The 16,419-nt window shown below is 38.4% G+C and overlaps 1 protein-coding gene across 12 annotated transcripts in view; it reads right to left on the reverse strand.

The window, feature by feature from the left end:
- Nucleotides 1-1,520: 1,520 nt before the first annotated feature.
- Nucleotides 1,521-16,419, reverse strand: part of FoxP (forkhead box transcription factor P) — a 208,269-nt gene continuing 193,370 nt past the window's right edge. For 9 of the 12 annotated variants that reach the window (XM_076208706.1, XM_076208699.1, XM_076208704.1 and 6 more), the window contains 3 exons: nt 10,442-10,737; nt 6,454-6,529; nt 1,521-6,302 (listed from right to left, as the gene is read on the reverse strand). In XM_076208706.1, coding sequence (XP_076064821.1) covers nt 5,808-6,302; nt 6,454-6,529; nt 10,442-10,737 — 867 coding nt within the window. In that variant the 3' untranslated portion in view covers nt 1,521-5,807. Of the gene's footprint in view, nt 6,303-6,453; nt 6,530-10,441; nt 10,738-11,096; nt 11,222-16,419 lie in introns of all 12 variants that reach the window. The other 3 variants (XM_076208707.1, XM_076208705.1, XM_076208703.1) reach the window with 1 other exon arrangement.

Consider the following 16,419-nt stretch of genomic DNA (forward strand, 5'->3'; position numbering starts at 1 on the left):
AACTTGTTCCAAATGTCTATTACTCTATTGGGGAAACTGTTCTTTTTCAGATCTCTTCTATAACTGTCTTTCTTGATTTTCTTTCCGTATCCTCTTGTATTTCTATCATCCCATTTTATTAGATCCTCTCTATCAATAGTTTCTATGCCTTTCATGATTCTATAAATAGGTAACTAACAACCAATGACTGCTCTCCTCTTCCTACCATTTTCAGCTGGTGACAGAAACAGTCCCATGCTGGTACAACAGGAGTCTGGAGTTTCTTCCCAGAAAAATCTGTAGGAGGTTTTGAGGATTGATGCTGCCCATTGTGGGGCTGTGGGTTTTCCATTTAGTGAAACTTTAGGCAACAGTTGATTAGTTTGCTTTACAGAACCTGTAGAATGTGTTTATTTGCACCATGCTTGTACATAGAATTTAGTATTTCCATTTGTTCTACTGAGTTAAGGCCTTTTCATAATCCTTAAAACCTAAACTTGAGTTTTATTGTACTGCATTCTGTCATTTTCTTGATAAGCTAATTCCTTGTCTGCAGGTGGTCTATAGTCAGGTATCTGCTTGATAGTTACTAAGGTCTTTCTGGTCTCCTTTCTTGTGAAGTAAAATCACTATAGCATTGCACCATGATTCAGGAATGCTTCCCAGATATATGCACTTAGGTATATAGTTCACCTAATCTATAACGAGTTTCTTTCCCTACATCTTCCAGAAGATTTATCAATATGCCTTCTTCTCCTGGTCTTTTTCCTCATCTCATTCTTTTTAAAACAAATGCTACTTTTTCATTTGTAGCTTCTGGCACACTACTAACATATACAGATGAAATTACTAACTCAACCACAGTACTTGATGAGTAAAGCTCTTGGTGAAATCCTTCTGCTCTTTGTACCATGCTATTTCTATTAATCTATTTCTGTCTTTTAAAAATATTATCTACTGACTCCATAAAGCTAGTCTACACTCAGCACTTTTACCTATCTGCATAAGGGGATGGAGAGTTGAGGGATCACTGATTAAGTGATGCAGCCTTTCTATGGATATATTGTCTTGCTACATTGCTTCTGACCCAGGGCAGTGGGGTGGGGGATACAGGAATGACCTGTCTCTCATGAGGAGCTAAGACGAGAGGAGATAAAGGGTGGTGGATAGGAGTGGAATAGGTGGGAGTAGGTATGTCCTTTTGACTTGGCTATCTCCCTCATAAGGGAGAAAAATCTATTGGCATATAAATAGGTAGATAAACCTTTATCCTCCAAGTGATCCATGTTTATCTTTCTTTCCTCTGATCTTTGTGGAGACATCACAGTTATGAAGGGGGTTAAAACTACCTGTCATCTCCTTGGGAATGGTGATGTCCTTTACAGACTTTATTCTGGCTCTGTATATAGAGGATAAGGCCATAGGTATATACATTGTGGCTCATGTAAAGGATCTTTTTCAGTACAAAAGGGATTGATTATAGCTTGCTTTCCCATTATTCCTCAGTGAGAATAATTTGAAAGGAGAATGAAAGACAGAGACAGGGGGGTTGTGTTTACTCTTGGTGGTTACAGACTGACTCATCGCAAGAGGGGGATGTGGTTGTTTGCTTGTCTGTTGGTTCATCATTCCATGCACATCTCTTCAGAAAGCATTCCAGGCCTCTTCATTTCAATTACGTGCATCTATCATAATAGAACTGTTTACACATTTTGTTGCTCATGCTTTATTCCATGTCCTTCTTAATCTTAGAGGAAGATGTGTTAAACACTAAATTAATTTGACTTTCCCACAACTGTAAATGATAAGGTAAATTCTATTACTCAATTACATATCAATAAATCATGGAGGAAAATGTCTATCTTCAGAACATTTGAACAAAGAAAACAGCCAATATTTTCAGTATTCTGTCATTTCATTACTAATTTGCAAGCACAATTTCCATATACATATCATTTTCTACATAATACCCACTGTACATAAACCCTCTCGCTCTGGTCCTGTCCTTTGCCATCACGCCACAAGCCATGGCTACTTCTACACGTCTAGCTACAAACAGTGCCGGGTAGGTTCCCAAAAATAAACAATAAAATCAAATACTGAGCTACAAATGGACACCAAGCGTGACATTTACAGTACCTGGGAGTGAGGAAGGGAGAGGAACATTCGGCTGGGTAGGGACACATCTTTTGTTGGAGGGAGGGAGGGAGGTTCCTCTTTTCCCTCAGGTTTTTCTCACTACAGTAATACAAATAAGGAACTACTACATTCTTAGGGTGCACATTCTTCATCTTACATACAGACATGGACTCTACACTGTAAATAATATTATTATGATAATAATAATAATGATAATAATGATAATAATAATAATAATGATAATAATATATTGCTTTGTGTCAAAGAATGCCTACCATACTCTATATCCTAATCAAATTAGGCTAGGTCTTGTTTTCTCACTAAACACAAATAAAACCATGGACTGGCTGCTTAAATAAAAAAAGATGACTTAACATTAGCTCTTACCATATCACAATAAACTCTTCACAAAAGAAAACTTGACTGCCTGCTCCACAGGGCAGCTACCACCCAAGTGTACCATAGTTTATCACATTCTTGCGGCTTGTGACGCGACCAATCAACTTTTCATCTGCACCTTCTGACCACCTTACTTTCTATTTTCCTTTCTCTTAGTCAAGCAACACATCATTTCTTCCTCTGCACCTCAACATCTCATGGCCATGTAGCTTTTCATACACTTCTGAACTTCATCAAAACAATATTATTCATCTTGACCAGTCCACAGTTCTTATGTACAGCTACACTTTGTGGCCATTTGACTTGTGCTCTTCCGCACATCACAGCTTGTTGCTGCAACTAATATTCCTGCACTACTGGACACTGCCCTCAAGGTTACAGTCCTGGCCAGATTATGATTGGCCACTGTCTTCCACATGTCAGCCAGTGAGATCACGTCTCCACAAACTTTACAAATGGATGAAATATGGCTGACAGTCCATTGCATGAAAACCTAGAAGTGGATGAAAAGTGTGGCTAACTCAAAAAGTCTGTACACTTGTACATGGTCCTGGCACAGACCTGGTTGCGGCCATCTGAGGTACGTATTATGTACAACAAGAGAACATCACCACCACGGACTCTTCTCCACCATTTACCTTCTCTTTACTGGTTGCTTTCACATTCTGCAATAATTGCCACAAGAGAGGAAATATCTCCAACTTAGTTGTGCTGTGTTACTACTAAACTCCCATGGCTCACTGGTGCATAGTCGAGTTGCTAAAGTTGTAGGTTTGTTTGCTGCATATATTAGGGAGTGCCAGTGCCTTTTACATGGGGAGAGGTAGTGTAGAGACAGTGGTTGTGATGGCTCTCGTCATGACATGGGATTGTTCATGGTACAGTCATGAAACACTCGACAATTATTGCTTGAGGACAGGGCAAGGACCGCCCATAAGGAATGTACTACAACAAGCACTTCCACTATCGTTTGACTTGGCGACCAACAGATACACACGGTTTCTGTCAGTGACGCGCACTTCATTGGTTGGTTCCAAAGCAAGGACAGGAGGGGACAACAGCAGCATCAGAGGTAAGACATTTTACTTTAAAAACATTACATACAGTATTCCCACTCTTGACCTTCCTATGCAAGATCTGATTTGTTGCTATGGACAATAAATGGATATAACCTGCAATAATGTTCCACATAAAGTCGCGTCACCAACACAGCAACAACACTAACCTAAGCTTGTGATGACAAACTACACGTTAGGCTGGGTAGGTATCGCTATTGGTAGGGTGGTGGCGGCTACTTTGGGGGGCAGCACTGACGTAGTTTAGCATGACAACGACAGGTCCACCCACTACACTGCAGCAAACGACGAGAATGACGGTGAAGACAATACTGACGACAGTGGCCCCTAACACTACAACATGGTTTCTTGGGATTTTTGCACACTGAGAATTAGATTGCCTCTAATAAGTTTCAGCCAACACACTGTTGAGTGGAAATACAAGGGGTTGGCATTGCTGCTGCAATGTAAGGCAAGTGATATCTGCTTTACTGATTTCTCCAGATGTACATTTGCAGAAAGTACATTACTCTTTAAATGCAGGAAGAAGATGTCCACCCTACCCTTTTATCAAGCTGCGACCTATTAAATGCACTGAAATCCTCAAATGTTGTACAAGCAGGTTCTTCAGGAATCTATGTTGATTCCTAAAGAATTCCTAAAGCTGATCCTACAGGAGTCTAGGCGCTAAATGCATCCATGCTGGCTAGCGAATGAGACTACACACCTACACGAACAATTTCCCTGTCTCCGTGCTTCTATAACCCCACTTACTCTATACAACATAAATTAAACAATAAATAATCAGATCCTCTAGGGCATGCAGGAGGTGGGTTGATGGAAGTACATTGGAGGACCGAGGAACTTGATGGGGGTATGGTTGTCGCTTCCTGAAGACAAGATGGAGATGAAGGAGACATCATAGCCTCACATCATAACAGTGCATATGTTATTTTCTTCACCATGGATGATTGCTGAGGTGACCATCATCATCATTACTGTCATCATCATCATCATCACCATCATTAATAATAATAAAGTAACCGGGATGCATCACCTTAGCCTATTCCAGTATTTTTCTTAGCACAAGGTCCTCTTGGAGGCAGCAACACGCACACTGGACACTTTCACAATCACTACTGAGTTTGTGGACAGCATGCCGGAAGAGGCAGGGCTGCCCGGGTACTGCATCTGCTTGCCTGCTTGGCTCTGCACTTGACAACAAGGATTGTAGTTTACTGTCTGCACACCTTGTAACACTTAGACACATCAATTCACTGTTGGGCTGTGACTGGGACTTTATGAAATTGACCACAGAGTATAATTCAAGGAAAAGGCTGGGGGAACATTTAACATCTGGAGTAAAAGAATGACATTTAAGTAAATGCATGATACCACTGCTGGCTGGGTGAAATATATGGTTACTGTGATCTGAGCTTTGTTAAATTTGTATAAGAACTTTCCAGGAAGATGAGGTGAACATATGATGATTCTGAGAGTATGAAAGAACTGGTATGAAAATCTACACTGAATGATAATTAAGATGGAAAGATGTGGAAGCTGAGGTGCTTTGAATGGTGAAAATTCTTGCAAAGTATATCAAGTTTGGATTAACCAGATGGAATGGAGAAAGTACAGGGAAGGGGGTTACTAAAGTAGGCTAGCTGAAAGAATTAAAGAATTGTGGAAGTTGTCTGAGAAAGAAGATAAGTAGGCACCAAAGCTCTGTGTGGGTGCATCAGGAATGATGGTAGCAGCAGCAGCAGTCCCGGACTAAGGCTAGACTACAACTATGCAACCTGTTGGCAGCCTCATCTACAATGTTACAATAAGTTTCTAGTGCACTTAAATGCACTCAATCCAATATGAGTCATCATCACCTTCGTATAAAACGTCCATCCAACAGCTGAAGTATAAACACTCGTGTGTCACTGTGGCGAGGCTGTGCCTCACTGGTAGACTAGTCTGATATGAAACAATAGGACCATGCAAAGTCTTCACAAAGTAGTAAAAATAACGGAGTATAAGTGGCAATGTCTGAATTGCACCTTGTCAATACAACTGCACATTTTAACTCTTGTGAGGAGTGGCATTGCAACAGTAGCCAAGTAATTCTGTGATTTCACATTAATTCACCAGACAGCTCTGTTGACTTTCTGGGGTCATAGCCCCTTCCTGGGAAGTGAGAGAGACATCTGCATTGCCCCTATTTGTCAGAACTTGAAGTGTTGAAGATCAGCCCTCTAGAGGCGGCCCAGGTCGCATATGTGCTTCATGAAGTAGTTGAAGAGGAGGAGGTCCTGCGAGGGAGACTGCTACTGCAGCAGCATGTGAGACTGGAGTGATGGATACTTGGTTGTGTGATAAAGGACTACGAGAACGGGGTCGGTCCTCTTCCATAACAGGGTAAGGTGTATATCGTGGAGGAGGCGACCTGTGGGATGATTCTTCTTCAGATTCATGTTGCTGTTGTTGCTGTGGCTGCTGAGACTCTTGGGTATCCATGGCTGCTTCTTCTTCAGCCGCCTCCTGTTTGATGAGTTGAGCTGAATAGGAATCTTCCCTCTCCTCATCACGTTCTCTCTGAGCTGCTGCAAGTGAAGCTTCATCTTCCTCCTCTTGGCGATGGAAAGCATCACTGAAGGAGGGAGGAGACCTGCTCTTGTCAGGGCTAGCAGTAAGGCCCAGGGCAGAGTTGAGCATTGGCAGATTTGAGTCTGCAAGGGCAGCCTGAAAAAGAAAATGTGAAATAAGAGTACTGGGAAGATCCATCTCAATTATCTTCTCTTGAAAAATATTATAGGTTTAAAGACTCTTTTAGATTCAGAGTACTTGAGATCACTTATCATGCCAATGTGTTAATTCCTGAGGAATGGCTCACCTGTAAGCTAGCATTGAGTGCTTCACCATACAGTGTTGGGCTGCCAGACAGTGTTGGACTCTTGTTTGGAACACCGCTGTAAATGTTAACAACATGATTAGAACAAGAACTACTTTTACAGCATGACATCACAAAATTAAAAGTGATCACAGCTATTGATAACATCTTGCTGTGTATCTGGTATCATCTTCGTCATCATTGGCAACATCATCTTCTTATGTTGAATTTCTTGGTATTTTTCCACTAATTGTCATCATGTTCATATTCACTTTCATCATTATCATCATTTTTATTTGCACACGATTTGTTCTATACAAGTTTTCTACAGATAGGATGCATAACATGGAAAGATTAAAAAGAGATTGAAAAAGATATATAAAAAGCATGCGCCTTGATATTGAAAACTGCTCTAGTCTCTATACATATACCATGCACCACAGTACTGTACTTACAGTTCTTAGCTCATGGTGATGTATTTTATATAAATTATTTTATTTCTGTTTGTACTAGATTGATTTATTTTTTCTTATTCATGAATCCTCTATCTAATATTCCATAACTAATTCACCATTTTGTCACCACTACCATTGACTTACTGCAACTATGTCCTTTGCATCACTATACACTGTTTTTTGCGGTTCATTTCACTTTTCACTGAGTTCTAAAATCCATAGTTCGTGTGCTTGCCTAAAAACTTGCCTTTAGCGATGACCACAGTGTTTGACTTATCAATATAAAATGGCAAAGCGAAATTTGAAAAGGGGAAATAGTATAATATAATAAATATGTAAATATAAATTGCATTACAATATTGAATTTGTAATGGAGAAAATATACATTCAGGAAAGGGGAATACATATACACATAGAAAAAGGTTAAAAATGTTAGCCATATAAGTTGAAGCCAAAGATGAAAAAGGCATTCCAATAATAAGAGAAAAAGTTTAAAAGATCAATGAAAACAACGCCAAGAGAAATACTTGCTGTTACTGGAGAAATGGTCGAAATTTCCACTGGTTACTAAAAGTGATATCAATAATATTTTCCCTAACCAACTGAACAGCCACTAAAGTTAACCCTGACACATATAATACCTGCTATTTTACAGTGTTTAAGAATCCCACTTCAGCATGTATTAAAGTTTAAAGGCAAGTTCATAATGAAGTTGCATGGATATATGTCTCAGGGCTTTTTTCCTTATTCCCTAAAAAAAATATGGCTCAGGCTAAGCCAGGTAGGACAGCAAATCAATGATTTAATGTAGAATGACAAGGGTAACCAAGGAATGACATCTGCTCTTGTTCCTGCGTACTTCCTCATCCATAATTGACATTCATTCATACAAAACACTGTTTTGTGATATTCTGCAGAAAAGTTTTGAAAACAAAATAAAAATTCTTAAACAAGCAGTAAATGGTTCAGATATCTGTAGAAGTACACAGGGACAAGAGAATAAAAAAGACAAAGCTTTTGGGAGGGTAACATGCTTTGGTGGAAATGTTTGTGTCATAAGGGTACTAAACCAGGTTAAATCAAACAAATCTTAGCAAACACCATGATAATGGACAAATACTGATTCAAAAGGGTCTTGTGATATATTTCAAAACTTTCATAAGGACAGAATGTGGATTTTACAGAATGGTTGACTGAATGCAAAGGTGCATAATTGCTTGTTAGAGTTGAGAATCAATATATATAGTTCACTTATATAACCCCCAGTTTCATATTTTTATAAAATGCACACTTTTTTATATTGCAGAGTCCTTATGCATATCTCCTTGATTTACACAATGTTTACACAAAGTTTAACACAGTGTGCAAAGCAAGGACTTTTGTATAATTATTTCACAATGTTATGAAGTGTACAAAGAACACTAAAATCATTAAATTACTGTTTACTAATCTTGAAATGATGATGGCAGGTCTTTTATGATAATTAGTGCTTACTGCACTTAGTCTCCTGGCATTCCGAGACATGAAGTAAACATTTCACAAAACATGTCAATTTCATTTTGTATAGAATAAAAAATACCAATATATATGCAACATACTATTTTGCATTTGCCCATTATCTTAAAAAGAGATGGCCTTGTATAAAGTAATCAAGAAATGAAAAACTCAAACCTTTTTCACAAACAGATAAACACTACTCTACTTGACTTCTATTCTACTGCTTTCGTTCCTATTACTCTACAACACTACTTGGTGCTACTCTATGATGGTATGATCTATACTATGGTCAGACAGGATGATGTTAATGATCCATAATGTAAATGGTCAGCTGAAATTGATCTACTTCTATGGAATGTTCCAGATGTGCACATCTATACATAACCTGATTTTATTAAGAATGTCCCATTATGTAGTCTTTTAATCATCATTCATCTTTAAACAAGTTTATTATTTACAACATAAATGAACCAAAAAGAAATATAAATTCTTCCATTGCCTTAATTATATTTACTATTTTGAAGGTATAATAAATGGTCATATGGTTGAATACAAAACAAGGTAGGAAAAAAAGAGTTGTAAAGATATCAAAAATACATCTGGCATCAACAAACTCTTGGGAACTGTATGATCCTATGAATGCTGGATACTGTATTGAATTAGAATATGCATTTCTATTTTCATACTTTATGGAAGCTTTACTGATAAGTACTTCTATGTTTTGTAAATTTTCTGGGGGCCAAGCCAAATGGATAAAAAGGAGGCATAAATGAATATTTACTTAATAATTACTGGTACAAAATAATTTCTAAACAAAACTGTTTCATAAAAATACTTTCCAGCATAATTTTGATGTGCTAACTAAATGCAAACTAATACAATAAAAACACATATTTATCAACCTGTATATCAGTATATAATGAAGGTGAACAATTTGAAATAGAATTCATGTTGAATAGAAAAATAATAACAAGAACAATGTCAACTTAAAGCAAATGAACTTTTATGTTTAGTCTATATATGAAATATTCATAGGTGAACAGAACCACTTGTTTCTTTTTCAGCTGACCACAACTGGAAAGAGAAGGTGCTTGGCAAGCAATCTAGTCTCAGGCTTGGCATTGCCACTACACTACAGTACATGGTAATGACATTGTGGTTGAGTGATGGGCAGGTGTAGGATGGTGGGTGGAGGGGAATGAAAGTGCAGCTGAAGGAATATGTCACTACACAGTATTCTAAGTGAATGTGTGCTGGTAGCTGGCAAGATGGTCAAACTTTAGTTTTCTACATTTTATGAAATGGAAAATTATTCTTGCCCAGAAAAAAAGCCATTGCAAATCCGTGGAGATGTACTCAAAAACAGCTTCAGTATAACTGAATTCAACAGTTTTCCAAGTTCTGATATTTTGAAAAATATCTAGTGACATTTGAAAAACTTCTGTCATTTGCTAATGTCAAATATCTTTTTGACAGTTCCACCTATGGCATGTGAAATCACATACCTTACTTCTCACATAGTTTATATTGATGACAGAGGAACTGAACTGAAAAGTGGCTCTGATAAACACAAAATTATTCATTCTTTTTTACTTTTTTCCATTTTGGCTACCTCCCTTGTAAGGGGGAAAAAGCCTTGGTATATGTATGTATTCATTCTTGCTCATATACAGAATGAATGAACATTATAGCCATTTAAGCCTGACAATTCAGTTGCAGGCTGAATTATTAGGGTGCAACAAAATGAACTATGATACAGGCGTCTGTGTCATAGAGTATATGTGGGTGAATGGATGGATGGATGAATGAATGAATGAATGAATGAATGAACAAATGAAAAATGAACAAATGAATGAAAAAATGAATGTTTTGGTCCAAAGGTGAGCACAATGGACCTGGATGATGAGTGTGAGTGTGGGTGAGTGGGTGAGTGCAGCAGGCAGGGGGCGGGCAGAAGGCAGCCTGAACCTTAGTGGCCCAGGATCAAGGAGCACTGCCCACCCCAGGTGCGGCGGCTGAGCCAGTGGGGAGGTGCTTACTGTGGGGGCGGGGGCGGCACCCCGGGGGCCCCGGACACTCCTGGTAGGTGCAGGGGCACCCCAGGGATGCCAAGGGGCCCAGGGGGACCAGCGTGGGGCTGCTGCCCAGGTTGGAGGGAGTGGTGAGGTGGTGGTGGTAGTGGTGGGGTGGTGGTGGGTTCATATTTCCTGGGGCGGCCGCGGGACAAGTGGCGTCGCTTGACAAACTCGGCGTCGTCCACCATCCAAAAGGAGCCAAAGTCATCCTCATAGCGCACAAAGCACTTGTGCAGCGAGAGGTTGGTGCGGATCGCATTCTGGACCACCAAACACCACATTAGAGAAAAAGAGAGAAAAAGTCAAAGCACAAGAAAAAACTCTAGAGAAAAGTTTAAAACCCCTCCGAAGCGCCCTTAAAATAACACCCCTGGGGGAACAGCCACGCAAGAAGAACACCGACATCTGCGTCAGGACCTCTGGTCAAGCCTCAAGTGGCTTGTGGTCACCACCAAGCTGGAGGGTGAGTTGACAGCTTGAAGGAGAAGGGGGGGGCATGGCCTGTGCACTATGCCCAGGCCCTGGCATGCCGAGGTCCTGATGCTGATGTGGGCGTGGCTGACCAGGGGGGGCGGGCGGGGGGAGGCAGGGCAGGAGGAGAGGGCGTAAGGGCACATACCCGGTGGCGCAGCGCTGGGGTCGACGCTTGTAAAACTCCACTTCATCGACGGTCCAGACGGCTCCCTTTACGTTCTCCACGCGCATGAAACATTTGTGAAGGGACAGGTTGTGGCGGACGGCATTCTATACGGAACAATACACGAAACAGTAAGCACAAGCAAATCAACCACAAAACTCAACAAATAAAATAAAATAATGGATTAATCTGGTCATACATCAGCCAAGAGGAAGAAGCATCAGCATCAGTCATCATCATAATCATCACCAGCAGCAGCATCAACCAGCGGCAGCAGCAGCAGCAGCAAATCTGCAACGTTACGAGCCTCTTCCAGCATCCGCGTCTACGACCAATAAGCGCTCACAGTACAGGGTTTGGGCACGCCAATGGTAGGGTTGGTGCAGGTATTGGGTATAAAGGAGGATAAGGCTAAGGCCAAGGGTCTATGAGGGATATTATTGAAAGTAGTACGAGAGAGATGCAAACGTGCTAGCATGATAGTAATGGATGGTAATGGGTAAAAGAAAACCAATGAAATTAGAATTTACATGACATAATTATTTTTGGCTTCCAGTATGCTACATTTGTAGTCAAGGAAATAAATGATAAGAAAAATAAATAGATTTATATATATATGTTTGTGTTCATGTGCATGTGTATGTATATATATATATATATATATATATATATAATATATATATATATATATATATATATGTTTATCCACACATACATACCAAAAGGCCCTTTCTTTCTTTTTAAGGAGGTTGGCTAAATCAAGTTATGCAACCACCCTATGTCCATCTTGTACCCATTTAAAAAACAAATCTATCCAAGCATGGCTCTTTGTGGATAAAGGGTCACTTCTGTCCCTTGCAACACATTTTTGGGTCAGAGGCAATGCTGCAGTACACAGCATCTCCACAGCGGAGTCTGACTACTAAAACTGGTTTACTCAAACTACTTCATTAAACAGCCAACTACCTCATCCACTTGATAAATGAAAAGTGGAGACATGGCATTTCCTTGTTTGATTACACTCACTCTCTATTTACACCTATGTTTTATCTTTTCTCTTCCTTGACAAACATTCATCTTACATCCAATATTCCCTTCACTCCCTCTATCTTTTTCTTTGTATTCTCCTCAAGTTCCCTGCATCCACTCTTATATGATCAAACCATCACATTATCCTTGTAACCCCCACCATATCATTTAAACACTTCATCTTAAACATGTTAATGATATTCCTTTCTGCCTCCTTACAGTCTTCTCTTTGTGTTGCTCCTCATATATCATTTTATCATGACACTTTTCATTTGTCTAGACATTTACTTTCTTCCTTTACTCTATTATTCACCTCCACCTCTACTCCTCCATTCACTACTACATGTGACCCCAAATATTCAAGCTCTCCACTTCCCCCAGTCCTGTCAGTTCACCTTCAACCCACTGCCACTCTCAACCCTTGTATATCTCATCATCATACTTTTGCCCACATTTATTTTCAGCTTCCTTTTCTCATACTCTCTCATACTCTGCCATTTATATATATATATATATATACATGTATATATATATATATATATATATATATATATATATAATATATATATATATATATTATATATATATATATATGTGTGTGTGTGTGTATGTGTGTCTGTGTATAATACAGTAGATAAATAGATAATAATCAATAAATCCATTGCCCCAGGTCTCTCTTGCAGGAGACCCACGGCCCTCAGGTAATCAGCAATAGCCATCAAATTGACCCATAAGTCACTCAAGGGAGAAATATTGTGTTGTCTAGTATGGCTGGAGTGGGGCACTGGGGAAGTGTTTAATGTTGGTTAAAGATAATATGTTGATTTTAATGTGGCATGTCCCAGGTGTTTCAGATAGTAATTTGAGATCCAGACCATCTTCTTATGAGTTTTTCAGTTCCTTGAAGGCACATTATATCTGCTGGAGATGGGTAGAATAGCTTCTGTGTCTAGTTTTATCATATGTATCTGATCTGCTTTTAACTATTTTTTTGGTGACATGGTTTTGATGCTTCTTAATAATACTGCATCATTATTTTGATGATTTGTTCTGTGCTGCTCCCATGAGAGTTGGAATAATGACTTGCAGCGCAGTGATACTGAAATTATTTCAGTCATGGGTGGGATTCAAACTCAAACCCCATACATCCATCTCATCCTTGGTCGCCCCCTCATGTTCACTCCCCCCACCTCTGCCTTCAACACCTACTTTACTAATGTTTCTTCACTCATTTTTTCCATTTATCTAAACCATCCCGATACTCCTTCACGAATCCCATCTCCCAACTCCCTTTCCACCCCCACTGTCCTCCTCAACTCCTCTTTTTATATATGACATATACATATACATATATATATATATATATATATATATATGATATATACATATACATACATGTATATATATATATATATATATATATTTATATATATATATACATATATATATACATATATATATATACATATATACATATATATGTCCACAGAACTAGCAACTCTCCTAGTTCTCTTTTTTGCTGTACAACAGCAGTGTGATTGTGTTTTTTACCATGGCCTCTGGTGATATGTTTTTTGCATTTTGTGTGGCATTTGTGATCCTTTTTGTGTCTGTTTATGACCGGAAACTTGAAATATGTCAGTCTTATTATTTTTCTTTCTGCTTATACTCTGGCAATTTTGCCTTGTTTATATATGACATTTTGTTGCTAGGTTTATTTTTTCTCCAATTTCTTTGATGATCTTTATGGGAAGGTGATTTAGGATGAGGTCATGAATGGTTCCTATGTTATTTGTGGATGAAGTATGGGTGAGCACAGTGAAATGTCTGGGGAAAGGGGTTTCTTTTGGGTTGTTTGGTTAGGACTAATGTACTCACTGTTCTGATGATGTGTGTAGCCACATGGGGTTGTGTACATTCACATCTCTGCCTAGTGTGTGATTTGTTAAGTCTTGGAATTGGAGAGTGTATCCCTTTGAGCCATCTCATTTTCTCATCCATTTATAAATACTCTCCATTCATTCCTGTCTTTTACACCATCTTCCTTGTTTGACAGACATTCCTTCTGCATTCAGTATCCCCTTCACCCAATACATCCATTTCATTCTTGGTCTTTCCCTCAAGTTCCCTCATTCCACTCCTATTTTTTACATTTTTTCTGCTGGTCATTCCTCATTCATTCTTTCCAAATACCCAAATCATCTTGGCATTCCTTGATCAAGCCTATCTGCCATTTTGGTTTCCATCCCTGCTCTCCACATCATCTCCTCATTTCTCACTCTGTCCATCCTCATAACTCCCACCATACTTCTTAAACATTTCATTTCAAACATATTTAGGGTCTTCCTTTCTGCCTCCATCTCTCCTCTATACAGTTCTCTTGGCATAACTATTCACTTGTAAAGTCTTCTATTTGCATTCATCCACAGATACCTATTTCTTATGACCTGCTTCCCTTACTCTATAATTCACCTCCACCTCAACTCCTACATTCCCTGTTTTTTTTTTACATGTGACCCCCAGATGCTTGTAGCTGTCCACTTCCTCCATTTTCTCATCTTTCAGACTCAGTAATAATAATAACAATGGTGATAATGACAATAATAATAATGATTAATAATATTTCATAATGATAAACAGGTGTTTCCCAGTTTTGCTGTATGAAAATCTGCAGCCCCACAACAGCTGGCAATAGCTATAAGGGCCTATCATAGATCTCTCTGGGAAGAAATATTAGTCTGTTGTTTGTGTTGTATTAGTGTGGGACTATTTTCTTGTCACTAGTTCACAATACCAGGAAGAGGAGAGCAGTTGTTGGTTGTCAGCCCTAATTGTGTGAATAGTGGAAGAAATAAATTAAAAGTTGATAGAGATATCCTGGACCCCATCTGGAAACTGAGTGTTGGTCCTATTAGGTAAGGATGTCAACCGCTTTTGAAGACATGTGGTATTTTAGATATAGTAATTGAAAAATTATCCAAAATAAAGAATACAGAAAATAAATTAACAGCCCCCTCAAAAGAAAAAATAGATAAATAAAGAAATAAATATAGACAAATAAATGATTCATGATGATGACTGATGATGATGATAGATGATGATGATTGATAATAAGATGATAAAATAACAATAGTAATAATGATAACAATGATAATAATAATGCAATAGACATGGTAAAAGGCGAGGCAAATTACATGAATGAAGATATAAGGTGTAAAACTTGAAGGAAAATGAAATGGCTGATTAAGAGATAGCATAAAGAAATATTTTTCATAGAAGGAATGAGTATAGGTATGTGTTTAGCGAAGGTTAACTAACTAATTAACTGACCAAGTGTCTCATACTAAGGAGTCTTTCATGTTCAAAGTACTATTTGAGGTTTTGGGTCAAAAGTATTGCAGAATTATGAATATATGTCATAAACAACACTAAATATAGAGGAAGATGGCAACAATGATCTCATTTCACAAACTAGTACAGAATGAAATATGATCTGGTCATAAAGATGGTAAGTATGTGGATGATCATGAAAATACTGTATTTTGAGTTTTTACATAGTGTTAATATTATTCAGCTGCAAGTAGTTTTATGGTTAATTATGAATGTTACCATTGTACAGTTTTGTATGAAACTGTATTGAGATTTTTCATGCAGTGTAACTGTAAATGAAAAGTATGAATAATTATGAAGATAATGTTATCACTGTCATGTTGCACAATAGTATATTGTAAAGTTCTAGTGATGTTGGTATGCATGAATACTAACATTTTAAAGTTAAGAGGTGTCATTGGCTGTCAAATAAGTGTATATCTGAGGTTTAAAGTTATTAGTATATAAAAAATAATGATCATAGTTAAGATTTTTTGTCAAAAGATGCTGTCAGTTGATGTTTAGAAGCAAAATTCCCAGGAAAAATTTTCCTGTTAGGTATAAAATAGAAATAAAGATAAAAGACAAGTTATCAGATAAGTAGTTCACTAAAGGAGTACTGGATGAAGATATGACATTCATGAAATTGTTGATCAGAAAAATGTTATTTGGTGAAGGTTTACAGAATGATGGGGCAGTGAGTTCATATGATGTAATGGCAGGGGAAGGAATGATGGGGGACAGGTTTCTAGGTAGTTAGTGAGGAAAAGGAGAGGCGAGCAAGTTACTTTCCATCATGCTGCTGTGCCAGACCCACTCATTCCATACCAATGTTCTAGGGGCACCATGCAGCTCTTGTCCTAGGCCGAGGGCATGTTCGCGGCACTAGTGCTAAGCTCATATTGAT

Source organism: Oratosquilla oratoria, chromosome 25 (genome assembly GCF_046742065.1).
Source record: "Oratosquilla oratoria isolate Oo_2021 chromosome 25, ASM4674206v1, whole genome shotgun sequence".
NCBI lineage: Eukaryota > Metazoa > Arthropoda > Malacostraca > Stomatopoda > Squillidae > Oratosquilla > Oratosquilla oratoria.